This window comes from Opisthocomus hoazin, chromosome 4 (genome assembly GCF_030867145.1).
Source record: "Opisthocomus hoazin isolate bOpiHoa1 chromosome 4, bOpiHoa1.hap1, whole genome shotgun sequence".
Lineage (NCBI taxonomy): Eukaryota > Metazoa > Chordata > Aves > Opisthocomiformes > Opisthocomidae > Opisthocomus > Opisthocomus hoazin.
Window position 1 is genome coordinate 73,981,545 of NC_134417.1, and position 22,410 is coordinate 74,003,954.

Sequence of the window (22,410 nt, forward strand, 5' to 3'; positions counted from 1 at the left end):
CCTAGAAATGAACAAGCACAGAAAAAAAGAAAAACAAAAAACCCACCACAAACGAAAAACACCATCAACAACTAAAGTATGTGAGGATTTAAAAAAAAGGCAAGAATAAAAAAAGGGAATATACAGAGGGACTGTAACATGCAGCCTAAAGCCGCATGCCATTTTAAGCTCAAGGCAACACTAACTGCCTGTTGCTTGGCAATTCAATCCCAAGGTCCAACTGAAAAGCCAAAACCAATTTTAGACAGTCATTTTAGTTACAGAAAGCATAGGGATTAGACAAAGAGGCTGTTCCTGAAGTAATTGAAATGTAAGTTAACCAGGGTCCATGCAACCACTTTAGCTCCTGAGATGGAAGAAAGGACTGAATTTATGATGAGCAGTGAAAGACACAGTAAAATTCGATGGCAGCAGGAATATGTTTAAAAACAAACCAACCAACCACACAATAAAGAGAAAAGATGACCTCCAAGATTAAGAGTGACAAACAAAAGACACCAGAGATTTTAACAAAAAACAAAACAAAACACAACCTTCATTTTTCTTCCTGAACATGATTACACATAGTTCAAGGTGATTGCAGACCTCTCAAAAGGATATATCGACTACACTGAAAAGAAAAAGTAATCAGAGAAAGTGTACTTTAAAAGTTACAGATATTCCTGTATAATATTCCTGATTGATAACTATAGTTCTTAATGAGGGGACAAACAAAGGAAAAAGAGGAATCAGAAGACAAAGTACAGTATATACTTGGGAAGGACAGAGAGGACTGTGAGACTATTCACTCTCTCAGCCTCTGAAAATTAGGACAGAAAAAAAAAAAAACTAACACAAAAGCCAAGGAAAGTGTCATCAAAGGACAGAGAATAATTATTAGCTCCAGGGGCTGCACGGACAATCACTGTGAACTGCAGTGCAGAAGGTTCCTAAGATGTATTTACAAAGCCCTAACAATACCCAGGCATCACAGCCAGCCCAGCAATTCTCAGCTGTGGCCACCAGGGAACTCTATATACTGCCCTCATTAAAGGAAAACCTTCAGTGCAGTCCCAGCAACAATGCTGTCTTGGTGAAAAATAAGGCTTTAGGCATAGCAAAGAACACGAAGCCATTTAGGTAACTGTCTCGTTCTCCATCATTATTCTAGGATTGTCAGGTTGAAGACAAGGATTTAGTTGGGGGGGGGGGGAAGGCAAAAAAATTTCCATGATGCCCAGTGAGCTGGTGGCTAGTGAAAGCCGTAAACCTGTTACCAAATATTAATCTAGAAAATAAACCCCTGGTAGGCAGGTCTAAACAGACCTGCTACGAAGTCTAGAGAGAAATGAAGAGACTGGAGAGGAAAAAAATGAGCACAGGTCATTGATTTGAGGATATGTTTGCATCTTTTCTGGGTAAAGGAAATAATAATTAACAACTAAACCAAAATGTGCAGGAAGTCTACAGCAAGCATCTGCTTCCTTTTTCGGGCCACAGGTGTTTATTCCAGTAGTAGCTGGAAGGAAACCTGCCTTCGCCCTCCTTTGTCAAGACAGGAATATCACCGAGACTCTAGAAAGAAAGCTACGGGCCTAGAAATTAAGGATCAACTCATCCAAACTATTGTCTGGACCCAGCTTTGTCAGAAAAATGGGGTAGGCTTTCACACTTTATCCAGATAAAACTACCAAGGTCCAACTTAAACAGAAATCAAAGGACAGCATAATAAGCAACGTGCAACTTAAAATGTCATCAAAAGATCAGCAATGATTCTTTTGAAGAATGACTCCCTTCCTTGGGCTATATTAGCAACTGCAGTGCATCTTCCAGATCACCGATGCTTGAAACAAAACACAATTTCAGAACTTTTATACCAGAGCACATGCAGTATTTCTTACTAAAAATCACCAATTCAATATTTACCTTAAAAATTTAATATGGAAGAGCTCTAGTCTATTAGGCAATTGGCAAGAGCGACCATGGGAAACTTCCCTGGAGTAACCTGCCGTTACAAGCACACGCTGGCTCCACTGGATTCTCCTGCTTTCCTCCCTCTCGCCAGCGCGCTGGGACACAGCAAAGTGCTATCCCACACCATATCTCATTTGTCTAAGCGATAAATTTTACACCAGTGTAACTCATCTAGAGTATTTTTTCACCTCTTGTAATGATGTTTTTCCTTAACCAAATAATTACAAGACAAATCCTTGAGAAAGTGAGTCCTGTTTTCAAGGTGCCTACTGCCAGTGTATGAATCTGTTATTACTGGCATTGAATAGATCCCAGAGCATAAGCATTGGTCTGAGTCAGAACAGCGTTTTCTAGACTGAACAATTATCTTAAATATTCTTACCACGGCCTAGCACTGAAATTAGCAACCTGTATATTAATTTAGTCACACAAAAAAGCCAGCACAAATTCCCATATTTCGCAACGCACTGGTTTTCTTTCATGTTTTATTCTTAGAGTATCTGAGCAATCAATGTCCTTCATGGAGTCTTTCCTCCTTCTTTTGACCACCACCTCATCTTTAAATGGCATACTGGTTCCATTATATAACTGGACAAAATGCCAAGATTTTACAATGAGAGTTTAATCATTATTTTCCAGCTTTGCCAACTTATACCAGACACCATCCCTTTAGGCATTCTTACGTTCAAATCTAAATCCATTAAAAGACATTTGGGGAAGGGGGGTGTCTTTTTTGTGTGTGGATTTTTCTTATCCACTTCTGCCCTGCCAGTGGAGAGTCCAAAAGGCACCTCTGCCTGGGCAAGCTACCACTTAAGAATAACCGAAATAATTATCCCACTAAATTGTCCTGTGAATTTGATACTTGGGTGAAGAGTGGAAATGACTGCAATATATGTACTTCTTTAAGGCTTGCAGCCAAACAGTCTGGGACTCCACAAGCAACCCTTGTGCAAGTTGGGGGGGGGGGGGGGGGGGGGCGTGGAATGTGAGTTTTATGCTAATAGCAAGTTCTACTCTTGCACCTGGAATGGGAAATACTTTGTATATTTGTCTTAGCTGGACTGCAAAATATTGAAAACCTGATCGAGATACAATTCTATCCTGACTGAGAAATCAATTTCAGAAACAAGCCTAGTCTGGTAGTGTCTTTCCTAGCCATAGGATCAATCTGATCACGTCTAACCAGCTGTCATGTAAGGCGCTCATATCTCATGACAGCAGACAGGATAACCAATACCCTGATAATAATGGGATACAGTTAATTCAACAACAGTGTCTTCGAGTTAATCTGTTAGAAAAGTGCACAGAAGCTATAAGAATGCATCTTATGTATTCCAGAAGTGAAGAAACTCACATTTTACAGCCTTCTGCTTTATATAGGTCAGAAATTTAAGAAGATACCATGCCCCTTGTCAACAGTTCTATAAATACCAGACAAGTTTTCTTTAAAAAAAAAAAAAAAAGGGCGGGGGGCGTGTGGCAGTGGTTAAAAATCTGAACTTTGAGGAAAGCAAACACATAGGAGACAAATGAAATTGTACCTGCAAATGAAAACATGGATATCCACAGTCAGTGTTAAGCAGTGTTTATATTCACAAATACATTTACAAGAGAAGCCGACATTCTGCAATGCAAAATGGCAGTCTACACAAGAGCATTTTTTAAACAAAAAGTTTATTTCCCAATTTATTTTCTAGACTTCAAATACTACAAAATGAATGCAAAAATGTTTTGTACTGAATGCAAAAATGTTTTGTACTGAACTTTAAAACATCATGGCTTAAAATAGGTAGTGTAGTATCAAGATTAAAGTTCTCTATTGTTAGGGTATGATTTTTACTTCAAGTGCATGCCTCTAACCCTATCCCTTTTATCAGGAGAACGTAGTATTACCTAAACATTTTTGATTTAAATATTCTACTCAAACTTACATCTTCAGAGACTGACAGAATTAAACAATATGGTTTTACACAAAAATCAAGATAAAGCTAAGACATGTGTGAAAAATCATCTGCAATACTAAAAAATGTTGTCTTGCACCTATATATTGCAATTTGGTGTTGTACTATGACAAATTGGAGCCTACATGGGACAATCCTAGGTCCAACAGTTAAGGCAGCTCAAAATAGGAAATATTCAACACCAACAGCTCTGCTATGAAATTGTCCCTCTGAACTCTGCACCAAATACATCATACCTACAAAACTAGACTTCACAGAAAACGCAGTCTGATTTAGTCTTTCATTACCCCATACTTTTTTCTAGTTACTGTTTCTTTGGGTTCTCAGACTTGATTTCTCAGTGCATCACTTCAGATATGCAGATATTAGCAAAGAGCCCGGTCTACCCTGAATTCACATCTCTTGATGTTAGTCAAGGCACATGCACAGCATGGAAGCAATGGGTAGAACTAGATACAGGGTTTAATTACTTTACATAGTACCTAGAAGTACGAGTTTATCAGGTCCCTGAACAATAAACAGATCAACTCTATTTAGCAGAAAAAGAAAATTGACTGTGCACTAAAGAACTGTACTAAAACCTTGAAATTCAATACGTTTTATTCAATACAACTTTTCAGCTTTAATGTGTTTGCTTAAAGTTCCTGCATTTCAAACAAGTTCCCTGCTGCATATTTTATTTTGGCAAGTTTCTATCTTTTAAAAATGTCTAGAAGTAAGGGCATTTCATGAAATCCTGTCATGTCTTTCTCCTCACAATGTTAGCATTCGATAGAAAACATAAAAATTTAAGTTTTCACAGTGATTTATAGAACTGAAACAAAGCAATACCAAAATCTTGCTTAAACCATCAGGAATGAGCAGAGACTTTGCTAGGAAATCGTACCATCAGAATCAGGATAAGTAGAGTAAAATAATCTCATTGTTTCCAAAACAATAAACTTAAGTACATCACAGTAAGAACTTTGCTAGGGAATTAATAAACCCACAGAATTACTGTGGTGTAAAGGAACAGTAAGTAAAAAGAAAAGGAGAAAAAAACAACACCAAAACCCAAAACCCAACTCCGCTTAAGTTTTAACTCAAGTACTAATACAAACCCAAGCCCTCCATTTTACCTTCTGAAACGAGAACTATTGTCCAAGACTGAGATGTTACAGAGTTAATGCTAGTTACTAAAGCAAAGTGACTAGAAGCAGATGATGTATTTCTGAACTCCTTCTGCCTATCTGTTAAAGGCCTGAGCTCCTAAGAAAATATGCTTAATCATACATGTGTAGCAGTTAGTAGAACAGGAAAACTGCGCAACAGCAGCCATTCTTCCTTCTAACGATCAAGAACTACAACAGCAACACGGTGGATTTTGTACTAGTTCCAGTAGAAATTGTGGAATGTATAGCTAAAAACTCGTGTTGACTACTTCTTTGTAACTTGTTAATACAGACTTCTGTATTTGTCTAAGCAAACTAGAGTGGCAATTTATTTGATTTTCAAAACCCTTTTCCTTCTTTAAATGTAATCAAAACCAGGATGCTAGCTACAGATTGCTTGATGATGAAACTATGAAGTTTCATTCAGGAATAAAGCTACAGCCATGCAATTTAATAATTTATTTAACGAGTCTTTCCTTTTGGAGATGTTCAAGAGATTCCCACACCAACACATTCTTTGTAGTAGGCAGGTCAAGAGAAGCTAACTTGACTTGAAATAAACATACAGGCATATTACTCCACACAGATCTATTAGATGCTAAGAAGTCACCAAGACCACGGCCTTCACCCAGAATTGCTGAATGATGCTTATATACAAAGCTGCAGACCTGCAGGTAAGAGGGTAACCCAGTACTGCAAAAAACTGCCACCAGGGACCTAGCAGGCTGCAGTGTGATTCCCATCCACACACATACACAAAAAATAAACTCACAGAAGAGATTCTGGGAATTACAGACCGGAAATTTTGTCATCCATCCTTACTAAAGGCAGCAGGGACTACAAAAATAAATTCACTGTAGACAGGGACAAATGCGGTCTGTTGGAAAAGATGTTACACAGCTTCTGCAAAGAGAAACCCTGCCTCATCAACCCACTCGAGTCCTCAGCGTGCATCAGTAAGGATAGAGGAGGTCCAGCAGACACAGTACAGACCAATTTTGAAAAAGCCTTTGACAAGGTTCCACACCAAAGGTTATCAAAGAAACTAACTTGCCACAGGATGGGAGGAAAGAGTCTTACAAATGGAAAATTAATGAACAGAATACAAAAAGCAAGGTTTAATGGCTGGTTTTCAAGGCAGAGACTAGGCAGCTGAAAGGTCTCCTGCTGGGGGACTGGTGCTGGGACTGGCTTTATTCATCACTTTCAATGACAATCTGAAGAGTAGAGTATGCAGCGAAATCTCACAGTTCATAGGTGACACTACACATTTTGGGAAGATACCAGACACTAGGGAGGGAATGCCAAACCAAGTGGTCTAGCAAAAAAGTGAGAGAAGATTCAGCACCAGTAAGACTGTCCCCTTAAACTGGACCACGCCTACACAGAACAGCTTGGAGCTGACAATTACAAATCATTAGGCAATCCCAACGCTATTGCTGACCATTCTCTAAATCCACTGTACAGCACCAGTTGACTGAAAGGTACCACCAGGAACACACCTTTTAACATTACTGATCAAAAACTGTGCAGGCTGAGAGGTACAGCAGGCACATACTCTCCCCAAGTTAACACCATCTATTGCCACTGGCTTTCTTGTTTTCATTCAAGAAAGAAGTGCAAGGGTTATACAGAACTAGACAAATAATAAGAAACCAGTGTGGAAACCAACCAAAGCATATTAACATCATCCAGCACTCCCTGAAGGCATCCAAGGAGTTTGTGGATGACATGGAGGGGTGCCCTAACCAGAGACCAGAAGACTAGGAATGGAGTCAGGCCCTCACAGCCACCAGGATCCCTTCCTTGAGACACCATACTAGATTATTATTAAACATCTGCAATCAAGACAAGGCAAAGGTGTTTATTATTCTCAATTGTAAATAACATTAAAAATAAATCATTATTTCTTAACTTATATGTGTTTATCAAAAAAATAAATCCTCTTCAGAAACCATACTACATAACACCACTGAGAAAAAGGTAACAATTTATAAATAAAAAGTAAATAGGTATGACCAGTGACCAAAAGACTATCTAACTGCACAGAGTCAGTGATCAAAAGAGTATCTAACTACACAGAGACAGAGAGTGATTTTCAACCCATGAATCACAGGGCCCTGGAAACCAGTAAGCTACAGATCGACTTCAGCTATTGCTCTTAAATCTGAGTTCACTAACCAGTAGTCTGCATCTCCACCAGAAAATTAAGGTGTATATAAATCATATCCATTTGTAGGTAAGAAAGGTAAGTTTAAGTGTGTGAAAGGCATAAATCAGCGATTCAGGAAATTAGTAAATCAGTAACTCATTGACAGGTTAGTCTCTATCTGTCCAACAGAGGACTGGATTTTTTTTAATTTTTTTTTTTCTTAGCTTCCCCTCCTCCCCATCAAAATTAACACAGCTTTCTAGTTAAGCACCTAGTATTACTCAACCAGAAAACACAAAGACCAAAAAGATTTACTAAATGGACTACTGGTGTCTGTACTACATAACTTAACATGAATAAGTGCTTGAATTGAATAATATTTCCTTTCCATTGAATAAGATTTTAAATAATTCCTAACAGGAAACGGTAAGAGGCTTCCATATAGGAAATTTTACAGACTTTTTTCCTTCTGCTGTAACATTGTAGTAGCACTGTTAGACACAGTGTCCAGTAAAGCAATTACTAATATAATTGTAAACTGTTACAAAATTAAATGGCATATGGCTCTTCTACTCTCCCATCACAGCATTTATATCCCATAAAAGAACACTGCAGGAATCACTGACTATGAAATGGTGATTATCAAATATAAAAGCTAGTCTAAATCAGTTTGCAATTTAATAAAACATTGATCGATCAGACTACAGAATCATTTGCAGTATTTTCAGGGGTAAGTAAAAGCAACTACTGCCCCTTAAAGGACAAGCTGTTCACCCCTAATCAGTATAATAAGGCTACTTCACAGCTTTCCCATGTCCTCATCAGCACTGAATGCTTCCTTCAACAAGCAAAAGCATTTTACAGTGTTGGAGATAGCAGCATTTCAGAATTACAGCCGATGCATAAGAGCAAGACTCCCCTAGTTCTTCCTTTTCTCTTTAGTCAGAGACAAGATTGCACAGCGACTTTATTTCAGCAGCTCCTATGCATCTTCTGTTTTTCTCTGCAAGTTTTCCAGATGAACACCTCAAAGGAAGAATTTTGGATCTAGCAGAGATGAGGGACTGCTTACGAATTTTCTTTTCTTCCCATTCCACCGCTCATTTCTCTGACATTAAGAATAGTTTGTAAGGCCTGCCGGTCAGGCCATTTAAGAAATTTGCACTAAAGCAACCCATCAGATGAGAACCCAGTCATACACAATCCTGCTTTAAAGTGTTACATTCAAACTGTGTTATTGTTTGCATAACTAACATACAACACATGTACAACACATTGCCACATACATAACATTGTCTACAATCACTTTCATACAGAGCTAGTAACATCCAAAGCTGATGGACAGAGAAACCAGAAGAAAAAGAAACCCAGAAACCCCAGATCCCCTCGTAACCTAGGGAAAAGCAACAATTTTAGGCTGCAGAAAAAAAACTCCAGAAAACTACTGTTTAGGAACCCAAAACTGAGAAAAACAAACTTTTAACAGGCACAGCATATGGCTAAGCAAAAGCACAAACACTAACAAGCAAATCAAAAGCAAAACTGCAGGTTTTCGTATGCCACATGAATTTCATTAGCCCACCAGGATGCTGTGGAAAACCAAAACATTTCAGATATACATTAATTTCCTCCTTTTATTCATTATAATATCAGACCTATTCTTATAGATGAAAACTCCTTTGTTACCGCTTATACTCACATTCTTACTGGCTCGGCTGTGCAACAGCACCACAGGCTCTTTGTTACGGGCTCTGCTGAGAGCACAAGGAGCACCAACCCAACTAAGGAACAGTTTATATGCTGAATTCTCATTTTACTTTTTAAGTTTTACCAAGTTAAAATAGCACCACAGATACCTCCAAATACCTCCTTTAAAGCTATAGTTTTCTCTAGATCTGATTAGAAAACTGTGTTATTCTTAATTGTAAAATTACTTTAAATGGAGCATAAAAGGTTTACCATTCAACAGAATGAAATCAAGGCTGGCTCTAAGATTTTTCTTTACACAGCTTTACAGACAAACATGATGACCACAATCCACAGCAGTCAAGTAGTAAAAAGCCCACTAGGAAGTCATTTACAAAACTGTATGTTAGATTAATTATGTGGCTGCTTTAGATAACAATATAGGCACATACATTTAAAACAAGCAGAAAACACACAGCCTTGTGTAAGCACCAGAGGCCACCAGCACAGGTTACCTGTCATTCCTCACCAAGAAATTGGTCACTCCCTTTAGTGAATTACAGGTCAAATACAGAACTTCTAGGAAGGAAAACAGTCCATTTTTCATTTCTGCAATTTGAAGATCAAGCTATTATAGCTACATCCTTAAAGGATTAATGAAGTGGGAAGTATAGAGAGGAAGAGATGAAACATTATTGCTGCTGCAGATGGGGGGGGGGGATATCAAGGACTTCTTGTTATATACTTTTCAGAGCACTTTACATATTGTTAGTTCCCTTGGGTTCGCAAACACAGTAGTTTCCTATTGCTGTATGTCCTTCTACACAGCAAGAAAGAAGAAAAATATAATCTGAAAGAAATCAGTAAAGTATATGAATGAATTGTCAGGAAAAGTTAACAGTAAACGTCTTTAAAACTACTTATAATGGTCAATTCTAACACACTTTTGTGTCTTAAAGAAAGGAGCTAACAATGAAAGCAGAGAGTCCCTGGATTTCTTTGGACAACATCCAAGCAGCAATTTAACAGGAAACAATACAGAAAACCCATTTTTATGGAAAATACAAGTTTTACAAGTCTAGATGTCTTGATAATTTTTAAATGCAGCAAATGTGAACAAAAACAAATGTGAACAAAAACCATCAGGGAACATTATGCATACATGATACATGTCAGGGTACTTACAGAATGGATTACATTATGTATCAGCAGCTTACCTGGAAGTTCAGCACTGTTAGAGAAAGCAAAAAGCAAAACAAACACACACACACAAAAACCTGTATCCTGCACCATCCTCAGCTACAAATCTGAGCAGATACCATAAGTGCTTCTTTATGGTGACTCTTGTGGACAATTAAACTACTCTGTAGTTCAGAACAACTTTGTTGTTCAGAACAACTTCTGTTCTTTGTTCTGAATGACCTCACATAATTTTAAGAATTTACATTTTTTATGAAAAGCAGAGTTTCCAGAACTGCTGGAAATCTCACTTCCATGTTACTCATAAGTAACAGAATCAAATAGGAAATTTAAAACCATGAAGCGATGCAGAATAATGTCTCAATAACTTACTGAGAAAAAACCACACAATTACTTTTATGGTATGAACTGAGATTACAGCTAAAGCCACTAGAAACATATCTGCATTTTTCTGATGCTATTTTTGTTTTAACTAGTGCAATGGACTCTATTACCACCTCAATGTTGACCGTATGTTTCGGGGCTTTGTGGGGGTTTTTCGGCTGTAACTGCCGCAACTGGAGCCAATTCTTCAAGCCAAAAAAAAAAATTTTTGAAGAACCCCTCCCTTATCCATCACTTAAAAGAAATGTACTGTTTCAGGAATTACTAAGATCCCTCACTGTCCAAATCAAGGTCTGCTATTACTATCACCTAGCTGTGTATTGCAGAAGCCAATTATTTTTGACAGTTTGGAGCAAGAAAGTTGAAATATATTTCATCTTTCTGACTGAGAACTCTGACATTGTGATTGACAGTGCATTAAAATCTGATGCCTTCCACAACTACTAGACCTCCTTAACAGATATTTTGAACAAGAAGTAGAAAACAATCTTGAAATAGGCTTACAACATTAGACATGATGTTTAATCATTAGCCAAACAACTTTTGATTCCTCAAACATGAGTAACTGAGATATCAAGTTGCTACATGGCTCCATGTCACTTCACGGCAAAAGACTTTTGAAGGTCACAGCGAATATCCTATTTGTCATGCAAAGACAAAATAATCTTACAAAATAAAGCAAGAAAAGCCTACAGCTTACAGTTCTGACACAATCATCTGAAAAACTGATGTCAGAATTGCATGCGTGTGAAGCTGTACCTCACTAGATCAAATACTTCCAAAGCTTGGAAGACTGAAGCAGTATTACCAACCTAGATTTTCTCTAAAACATTTGCAGATGATGCACACTCCATGATTTTAGTAACACTGCACCCACATACGTTAACCTTAAAAAGCAGCAGGGAGGAGAACAGCCTTAAGTGTTAGAAGAGCAACCAAAATAAGTCTTTGAAGTGTGATTCAGCTTGCCTCTAAGACTAAGAAACAAACTGCTGAGTTTGAGCTATCCCTCCTTATTTCTCCTTCCTTGTCCTCCTTACGTGCGCCTTGCCTGCCAGGGAAGATGGAAAACCTGTATGGGTACATGTAGGCTGTTCTTGATGAAGACTTAAGAGCATTCCTTGAATAGATGCAGCTCTCCCTCACATGCCTCTTCCTACTTGAGGGGACCACTCTGTGTACTCAAAGTTCTCAAGAAGCTCTACAGCAAATCAGTTTGTTTTGTTTTTTTTTTCCTAGACAGTGACCCATTCAAAGCCAGAACTACGGCAGTGCCAGACAATACAACACTGACAGCTTCAGAGATTGCCATGCTTTCTGAAAAATAGGATACCAAGTCTGTGTTCAAGAACTTTACTTGTATAACGTATGAATTCACAACTTCAGAACTGCAGTGATGGACGCGTTGCATGTCATCAGTCAATACACTTGTATAAAACAGACTACGCAAAAACCTATTACTGAGAATTTTCTTAAGTCTCTCATAATCCCTTGTAATACCATAAAAGCCACACAATTTGTTGTGGAGCTCATTCCTGGTAAGGTTCTTACAGGGCAATGCTGAGAGGTAAAATTCACTATCAGCTACTTACTATAAACTATAGTCTTAAAGGTGCATCTACCTCAATTTTTTTAGCGCAGACCAGGAGTGCACATGTAAAGCAAACTTCCTTACTGTACCCACTGACTGTGTATCATGAAGCGGTCCTGAAGTGGATGAACTGAACTCTTTTTGGATAGAATTATACTGCAAGATGTAGAATCAGTAGCACAACCAGCACACCTCAACACAAACTGCCATTGAGTCCATGCAGCTAGCCTGGAATTAGTTCAACAGCAACAAAAAAAAAATCCCTGAAATGCAAACAGTAAGGACACCAACTCCTCAGAACCAAATGTTGTGTTCTATAGATGCAATCCTGTCAGACCCTGCTATTTGTCAAGGTACACACAGCTCCTCTGTTCCAGTGTTCTTGGAAGAAGCCTGTTAGTCCAACACATCCAGCTCATCTAGATGGACTGCGGCTTCCCACAGCCAAAGAAACCTGACTCCTTGGTTTTTAGGTCTTGCACTTTTTTGGAGTTGCTAACATACCATCTTCTCACAGGCTACAGTACTAAAATCAGGTTCTGTACACGCAGTTCTGACTTTGTGATGCAGCATCAACTAGCAAACCCATCATCTAGCAATGACATGGATACAGTGCTCTTAGTTCTCTGAAGTAAAACCACATGAACGGATTAGAGCCTGGTTCAAAATAAATCTTGTTCCAGAATGAAAACATAAGCCAATAATGAAGAAAACATCTCTCTCAACATCTTTCAGGGGTTGTATACTTATCCACAGCGTTGGCCAGCAAGCCCCACCCATGTGTTAACTCTCCCTCAGGAACTTGAGCTCCCAGAGCCTCTTCTACTACCTCCAAGGGCACTTGGAGAAACTTTCTGTGTTTGCTAACATACACTGCACAGACCTAGCAGAACTTTCAATACCAGCCTGCTCCCTTATCTGATTACCAGTAGAAGCCAAAGCCTTATTCAGAAATTCCTTGGTCCTAACTGATAAATAACACACTGCTCTGCACAGGCCAATTGTAGCAATGCAGCTCATGCATTTTAACATCTTCACAAACAAATAAACACTTCCAAAAATTTCTTGATCAGATCCCTTGTCTCCAAAAACCATATGACAAAGTTTCAAAAGGCTTCCTTACTGCAAGCCAAAAAGCACAGAGCATCAGGTAATTCCCTTGAAGCCATATAAACAGTTATAATCAAAAGCATATTTCTGCAAGGAGATCCACAGTTTCAACTGATGCCAAGCTGATTCATCCAGAGTGTATCATATTTATGCAGGTATCAGCTATTGAAAGCTGTAAGAGACAATAAAATTAACTTGATCAGTTTGTCTGTCCACCCTATAAGCCTGTAGCTCCCCAGATCTTCCTGGGATTTTTCCAGAAAATTGACATCACCTTTGAATGTTCTCATTCTCAGATAACAGGCTAATTTTAAACCAGAGGCTATGCAGACTCGGTAATAATTCTGCTGCTTCATCTGAGTTTTTAGATGAATACTGTTTGATCCTGATCCCTTTGTCAGTTTGAAACTGGCTATACTGAAGTGATTACTGAAATGATTATTACATCTGATCCGTCAAGAATTTATGATTCTGTTTTCTTCAGTAACCACCTGGGGGACATGGAAGTGTAATCTTTTCTCAAGCCAAAGGTTATCTTATCTCCCCATTCTGCTAGGTCAAACTTCTAGAGAACAGAAGTGTTTTAAATGAGCCATTGAACTTAATCACATCATCAATTTAAAAACAACCAAAGACACAGGAAGGCAGAGCAATTCCCAAATTGTTCAGATCGGCAACAGTAACAACATAACAATGCAAAACTTCTTATATATGCTATGTTGCCATTAGATCTGATGGATTAACAAATAAGATAGATTGTGTCCTTGTATAAAAATCAGGTGGTACTTCATCTTGGTGCTCAGCCCTAACACTTGGGGGGGTTGGACAAGATGACGTCCAGAGGTCCCTTCCAACCTCAGCCATTCTCTGAGCATTTGTAAATTTCTCAGCCAACCCCTCCTTGAAGTCAAACACTAAGGACAGTCACAATCTTACTCTTCCTCTGTCATTCCACATTCACAACAAAAATTGCTTCCATTAGATCATCCTCTATCTCAGTCACCGATCTCAGAAAACACTGCAGCAGCTCTTCAGACATCTAACACCCTGCCAGTGCTGGATGACAGTTACCCGACAATGCCAGGATGCTTCCACAAGGCCCTCAAAAAGATAAAATGCAAAACCCTTACTGCTGCAAGCACAGACCAGCAACAGAACAATTAAAAAAAAAAAATATCAATCATCATTTCTCTCCAATCCCAGGGAAAAATCCAGCAGCCGGAGGCTTCATCAAAGCATGCTACAGAGCTACAGGACTTCCCACAATGCCTTCTGCACCTTGTCAGTTGAGGTCAACATCGGTTTCTGACATGGCATACAAGGTTCAACAAGCAGCCAGTACCACAGTTCTCCCATCAAAACCTAAGATGATTTAATGCTTTAAGGAAGCACTGAAGTCATTCCCTATATTTTTTCAAAACACAAGATGACATATTTAGAGAAAATCTGGCAGCCCTGATATACTACCATTAACAAACATGGCTGAGCATCCATATCTGAGACGCAGAAGTTACATCCTGCATAAGGGAGAAGTACGCCCTCCCCCAGAAGTACATGAAGGAAGAAGGGATTATCAGGACATGATACAAGGCAATGAACACCAGGAGGATTATGGAGGGGGGGAGGAGGGGAAAGCAAGCTTCGATGAATGAAAGATTATGAAACAGTCCAAAGGCACAGCCTCAAAGGCTACTGCCACACACACGCTGTCCCTCTTGTGCTAGAATGCCAAAAAAAACCACCTGAGCACAGGGAATAAAACAACTAGCACCAGAACTACAAAAGGTTAATCACAGCACTCTAGTCAAAGGCATCCCATTAAACCATAGTTTTAAAAAATAGCAGAAAACTGAAAGAATATGCAAACAGCACACAGAAACATTACGGTAAAAGGCAGTTTTGTGTTAAGACATGCAAGGTAGGATACGGCACACCTGAGGTTTGTGCACTTCCCTTGACCCTGTTACAAGACCAGTTACCCTTCTCGTACAGTAATTTAAATGGCTGCAGCTACCTACTGAGTCACTGCAAGTCAGAACCCTGCTTTGGGGTCTTGTTTGAAGCTTGAGATATAGCTCACAGCTGGAGAAACAAACAGCAGGAACAAAGAAAGGATACAGTGTAGAAGAACCTGTAAACCTACACAGCACCTTCTAAGGCTTACAAATTACTGTTGAAGCTCAACTTCAACACTGTATACTCCATTACTATACTCACAGGTATATTCTGCTGCACGTGCAAAGCATCTAATACTATTAGACTTTAAGTTTTGGCTGTAATGACATCATGAGTGACTAGCATATACTTATAACTAACACAACTTACTTTCATTTGTGTTGCAGTTCCACCAACTTTTTCCCTGCTTGCACATTACAAGTGATTCACATTCTCCATTAAGATTAGCAGTAGAGTAGAAGTGTGAACTTGCCGAGTATTTGCTTGCTAAAAGTCACAGTATATTTTGCTAAACTTATTGTGCAAGGTACAGATTCAGCCCTAGAAAAAAGGACTGTGGAAGATATTAACAAAGGGTTGCATACAAGACCTGAACATCACTAACTGAAACAAAATTTCATACCCCTATATCATCTAACACTAAAATCGCCTTTGAGGAATTAAAACCTATTTTTTTAGGCTGATGAAAGTGAAACTTGAGCAGCAGTATTTGCTGTGTTGCATATATGATGGTATTCCACAGTACTTAACACCAGATGCTTAAGCAGGAATAAAAGAAAGAAAGAAAAAGATGAAAGTGACTCAGAATCCCCAAACTATCATTAACAACCACAGCCGGTAGTTTCCAAAACAGGACCCTTACATACCGCAGACACCTTCCCTCTCTTCGTAGGCACAGCCCTCATGAAATGCATCTGAAAATACAACTATTATTCTCAAAAAGTACAAGAACTACATCAGAATAAACTTTAGGTTGTCAGGGAAGCCATTTGAATAGCAAGATCACTCCCCAGAATGTAGAAGTGCTAGGAGACAAAGAACAAAATGTCTTTTGGGGACTCTGGGTGAAGTAATAGATTACTAAGAATCACATATTTAATTACTGAGAAGATGACTACTGACTGGAAGAAAGATGGAAGATTGCTATGATGCATGAAGAGAGATCAGGTGAGATCACACACAGAGCAGAGTATCTACACATGAGGAAGGCCGTCAAGGGGGAGTCAGGACAAATGATACAAGTTGAAGATGCCAAGGGGCAGCGAAACCAGCACCCACATCTAAAACATACACAAGAAACATGGGATAAAGGTGTTCAGAATGCGAGCTCCTGCCTTGACTACACGTGCATTAACCGAAGGTGCATAATAAATGCTTTAGGATAATTAAGTGTTGCCTAGCAAATAGAGGTGAAAGCCAGGCACAGTAACCAAGACACACAGAAAGTAAACAAATACAACAATCTACAAGCCATTACCATGGCAAAGATCCCCAGTCTACCACATGGCATGTGTGAGAGAAAAGAGGAGCCACGACACACGGTGATGCACAACCTTAAGAAGATAAGGAACCAGCAGCTATGCAGAATGAGGGGACGATGAGAAACAGCCATACCCAGGACACGAACGGTAAGTGGGAGAAGCCCACAAGCTACTTCTGTCTGGCCGTAGGTGCTTTTGGAGAAAAAGAGATCTATTCAGAAGAGCAACAGGCAGCAGGAACGCACAACGGTGCAGCGGGAGAGGGCGGGCTGATTTACGGTGGGGCAAAAAAATTGAACAGCACTTGAAGGAGATCGAAGCCCCCGCCGAGGGAAGCAAGAGGCTGGGGAAGGGACCGGAGCCCTCCCCAGCGCCTCGGGAGCCGGGGCACGGCGCGGCCCGGGCTGCAGCGGCCGAGCAGGGCAGCCGTCGGCGCGCCAGGGCAGGAGGCGGCTGACAGCGCCGGGCACGAAGGCGAGGGGCCGGCGGCGTGCCCAGCACCCCTGAGCCGCGGGCGGGGGGAGCCAGCCGGCCATGTTCGGCGGCGGCAGGGACGGCAGTGACAGGCGAGGCCCGTGGGGCGGGAGCGGGGCAGCGGGGGGCGGCCGCGCCTGAGGGCCCGCTCACCTGCTGCACCCCCAGGAAGTCGTAGAAGTTCCGCGGCACCTCCTCCACCAGGTCGAAGAGCTCCAGGTCGCCGCTGTCCCAGGCGCGGGCGCGGGGCGCCACCAGCGCCAGCAGCAGCAGCAGCCAGAGGCGCGGCGCGGCCCGCGGGCGGGCCATGGTCCCCCGCCCCGGCGGCGGCGAGGACGTGGCCGAGCAGGCACCGCCAAGGCCGCGCACGCCCCGCCGGCGGCTCCGCACTGAAGGGGAAGGAGACGGGCCCGGCCCCGCCGGCGCCGAGTCCCACCGCGGCGGGGGGAGGTGGGTGGGGCGCTCTCCGCCTGGCCAATCGCCGCCTCCGCAGGCTGTGACGTCACGTACCCCGGCAACGGCTGGCGCTCGCGCAGTCGAGGGGCGCGGGGGAGGGGCGGTGGGGAGATGCTGGCGCGGCGGGTGCGCGAGGGCGTGCCAGCGGCGCGCGGGGCCCCGGCGCGAGCTGTGCCCGCGCGGCGGGCGGGGTTCGCGCGCCTGCCCCGCGCCGCCGGCCGGCCCTTCCCCTCCCCCGTCCCTGCCGCCGCTTCTCCGCGCTCCCCGCAGCCGCGCCCAGCGCCCGGGGCTGCCGGGGCCCCCTCCTCGGCCCCGTCACCCGGCGTAGCCCCCACGGCTACCCCCCGCCCCACCTCCCCGGGCCGGCGGGAGCGGGCACCGTGCCCCCCGCCCCCAGCGGCCTCCCCTCAGCCGCTGCCCCAGGCCCTGTTAACCGGGCGCGTCCCCGGTGTCGGGAGCGCCGGGGAGGTTTTGGGGTGATTTCGTCCGCCCTGCGCCCGCCGCGCCACGCGCTGCCTTCTGCCTAGAAATGCGCTGGGGTTATTAATTCCGTGCGGGTGAGTTTGATTGCTGTGGCGTGTTCTACCCTAAAATGACTCTAGCGTATCGTCAATCCCAACCCGATTTTTAAGCTGTTTTCCTTGGGCCTTTCATTCTTCCCTTGCTTAAATGAATATTAAACGTGAACGCTAGATGAGAATTAGAGAGTTAGAGAGTTAATGACTCAACAACACAAATTACCAACATTAAATCACCTTTCTCTGGTACGGTCAGACTCCTTGGGACACCCCATCTGTTCCATCTCTCTTGTTGCTAGGCCTGGCAAGTAACTCGCGGTGAGAATCTCTTCAAGAAGAGGCAGTTTCACTCATCCCAGAAATATCCATCAATTGAATCACATTCAAAAAACAGTTTTTTCGATTTAAAAAAAATCCCAGATGCCAATCTTATCTTCACCTGAGCTCACCTAAGGGGATCTAGGCACCATTTGCCAGCTCTCTGTACAGCAGAGCACTGCCTCGGATATCTCATGGGAACAGCAAGATGTGGCCTTAAAACACACTCTGCTTAATGCAGAGTAAGGACTTGAACCGACATAACCATTATCAATTTTCCAACTCATAAAGTATAGAGTGGTCTTAGGTATTCTCTTCTGTTGAAACCATTCCCTTTTGTATAAACTATTTAAATATTAATTAGATTGATATTTAAACTCGTGTTTCCATATCCCGTATGCATGCCCACTGGGCTGTTAGGATCATGATTCTGCCTCTGGCTCTGTTATCTGAAAAGACACCTAAACCCATTTGCCAGGAAATCATAATTTAACCAACAGTGCCTGATGTAGGGTCTTTAATTCAGCCTTCTCAAAAAGGAGTGCTTAACTGTTCATTCTGATCATCTTAAAAAATGCTTTGCCCACTTGATCACAGAGCCAAAAAAATAATCCTTTTCTACAGAATGACAAAGTAAAGAGAAAATCATGGACTGGTTAATTTTTCAGCTGAAGTAACTGAACCCTGGTAAGTTTCTTCCCACTTCCTTAACCTGTTCTATTTTGCACACTGGCATTTATCGCATGAATTCCCTTTGTTGCCTGGTGTATTTACATTCTTCTTGCTTTCAAGCCTCCAGCTTTATTGCACAAAAATACCAGCTTCAGATTGAAAAAGTTACCTACTCATAACACTGTAGAACAAAGTTTAAGATGCGAAGTACCCTCAGAAACCAGGGGCAAATTAAGAGTTCAATAAGGTAGTATTATTTTTAAAGCAGGTTAAAGATTTTTTTTAAATGTGAGGTTAACAATGCTCCGTTCCCCTTAATAGATGCTTTCCAAACTCTCCTTCCCTTCTGGACTCATTCTGTGTTTTCCGTATCTGTTTCATCTTGCCTCATTAGCTTCTAAGCCTCCTTAGTTAAGTTGATCTAGTGCAATGATCAACCTCAAAGAGAAGCATTTGTTATATTAATCTTATTTTTCATCATCCAGAATTTGTTATGAAAAATCATCCCTTTCAAAATCCACCTGTGGCTGCTCTTGCTGAAACTGTTAAAACAGCCTTCAAAAAAACCCGGTAAAAGCAGGTGATCTATTCCATTCCACCAAGACTAGGAAAAACTGTCCTAACACTGACCACCTATTGCAGGTAGCTTGTGGCTTCAGTCCTTTTGAGAACAGCAGCAGATGATACGTATTTTGAGAGAAACATCTCAGAATTGTTCAGATAAATTATGGTTTGTTTCAGTCAAGAGGAATGTGAATTTCAAAAGAATAATAGGAGAATAAAAAGCACTAATGATAATGGGATTATGACTATTTAAAATGTGTATCTAAGAGATATCTTACATTTAAGTCAGCATACTTAAATTATTCCAATTGGTTTTAACAATGTGGGAAATTTGAATGTTCATTTTTATTCTGCTCTTTAAACCGTTAGAAGAGAGGGCCTAATACTGCATGCAGCATTTATAAAAAGGATTTACTTTAAATTCTAGACTATGAGATTAGTTTAAATATTTCCATTAAAATCATTCTGTACTCCAAGAATAAATTTTGAAATTTTGGGAAGAAAATCCTAAAAATGTTGTTCAAATGCTGTAAGCACCACCATAATAATGACACATTACTATCTTCCCATTCTTCTGTTTTCCTTTTTAAAGTCATGAGAAGTTTTTTTTTCTTGATGAGTCATTAGAGTTCTTCCTCCTTCTCCAACACTTCAGTTAATCCAAGTCACAGTAGACTTCCACAATATAAATCAAATCAGTTAAATTAAAAGTCAGTTCTCTCTCCTGGTTTTAGAAAAAGCCTTAAAATACAAAACAAGCATCAAATTCGGCAATGCTTTCCTTCGCTATGAGCCTGCAACTGTGTATGTGAGACATTGCCGGTGACACGTGGAATGACTGGTGAGTTGGGTGGCCAGTGACGACGATTTAAATCTTAGTACTGCGAGCTCTGAGACAAAGGTAGAGGAGAAGACAGAGGATTACACACACCTTTTTCATTATGGTCTAAAACTACTGATGTTGGGAGATACTATAGTATTTTTTTCTGTTGCTCAGACGTGACATTTAAATGGCTGGAGGATCAGAGAAAGGTTTGTAATTCTGTATGTAGTCTCTGCAGCTGGGTAGCTCCTTTACTTCAAGAATATGGAGATCTATGAAGGCAAGGACAGCATTTTCTTCCTCTGCCCAGAGTTTGTCTGTACACGCAGGCAGGTATCACTGAATCAGGTACGCTCGGTCACGAAGCTCTCTTTTGCAAACCGAAAGGGAAAGAAGCATATACGGAAATAATTTGCTTAAATAAATCTCTGTTCTGACGCTAATTGACAGTAGCACCCAAGGCCTGAGGCATGAACCAGTTATTATTAGCGTTTTTAACAGCACTGAAAGACCAACATGCTTCATAAGCCCAGTAGGATTCACATGATCATATTCTGAATAGCTAAACAGCCTGCGATTTCCATGTCTCGAATGAATAGAAGACGTCTCGGGGAAAGAGCCTATTAAGGGACCACCCCTTTTCTTCCGAAAGATAAAGCCTTATCTCCAGCAATTCAAGAGCCTGACTGCTCTGCAGTCTATTCCAGCTTTCTATTCCAGCTCTTGACTTCAGGTGCTCTGCGTGGTTTTGTACAGTAACAGTAGTTTTCTCTGCTAACAAAGCCGGCTTTAGAGTTTCCTGTGCCCTCCCCCCAGCCCAGGCGCCCATTCCTACCTCTGTGCCACTGTTCGCTGCCTTCTCAACTGTGCTAATTCAACTCTTTGTGGGCCACATTATAAATCAAATGACTGAAATGATCCAGTGCTTTTTTTTTATAAGAAAAAAAGCTGTTCATGCACGCTTATATACACATACGCACACAAAAACTCAGATTTATTTCGGTGATCCAATTTACAACACAACCCAGAAACAGCTGCATCGGCACAATCAAGGGGACTGCGAGCTGTGATGAAGGAGCAAGAACAAGAGGGCAGAGCAGGCAGGAAACTGCCTGGCTTAAACTGGCTTTCCCATTGGAAAAAACCCCTTTGTATAACTACACCGGGAGAGCTGAAAGCAAGCTGTTCCCCGAGCAGTGAGGCTAAGCAGAGCGGAGGGAGGAATTCTGTTTCACAGCTGGCAGGAACGTTTGAGGACTTGCGCCGGAAGAGAGGGTTCTCCTGCAAACGCGGCGAGAGAGAGACGGCAGTAACCTCGCTCTGAGGGGTCCTGTTGTGCTCCGTCCCCATAGGCAAGTGGTCTGGTTATTGCCTTTTTAAGGGATTTTTTTTTTTAAACCCAGATCATTTTGCAAATGCAGTTTAGAGCGTAGCCGCACAAACAGACAAATGGAGTGGAGGCAGAGGGAAGGTAACGTCCAGTGTGGCAGTGGGAGAAGGGGGGACAGCGTCTCTTTATAGCAACCCTGCCCACTGAAGGATTTGTAAGGAATATGCCATTTGTGTAGACCAGCTATTACCTTAGGCCAGACATAAGTCAAAGTAATGAGAAAGAAATGTAGGAATTGAAAGAGAAGCAAAAGCAACAGAGCTAAAAACAGAAAGCTATTATGGTCCATCAGGCATGAAAGAGTATTATTTAGGAAATGGCTAATTCGTGCCTGGTCTGAGCAGCTCAGTCCTCTCTTCTAGCTATGTTACTCTTTCTTTTCCCCTTTTCCTCATGTTATATCATTAGTGCCAAAACCCAAATAATCCCTGCCTACTGAGCATGCCATACACTGTGATGCTATTTTGCAAACTGAAAAACTACCTGAAGCCACATTAACATGACACAAGATGACTCAGATTGTGAGATAGGAAAATTGAGTTCATCTTCAGAATATCATCCATATCC

At 41.4% G+C, this 22,410-nt stretch overlaps 1 protein-coding gene across 1 annotated transcript in view; it reads right to left on the reverse strand.

The window, feature by feature from the left end:
* The window catches only part of DNAJC1 (DnaJ heat shock protein family (Hsp40) member C1), a 114,968-nt gene extending 97,480 nt beyond the window's left edge, over positions 1-17,488 (reverse strand). Inside the window, exon 1 of the mRNA XM_075419506.1 lies at positions 17,256-17,488. Coding sequence (XP_075275621.1) covers positions 17,256-17,411 — 156 coding nt within the window. The 5' untranslated portion in view covers positions 17,412-17,488. The remainder of the gene's footprint in view (positions 1-17,255) is intronic.
* Positions 17,489-22,410: the final 4,922 nt, after the last annotated feature.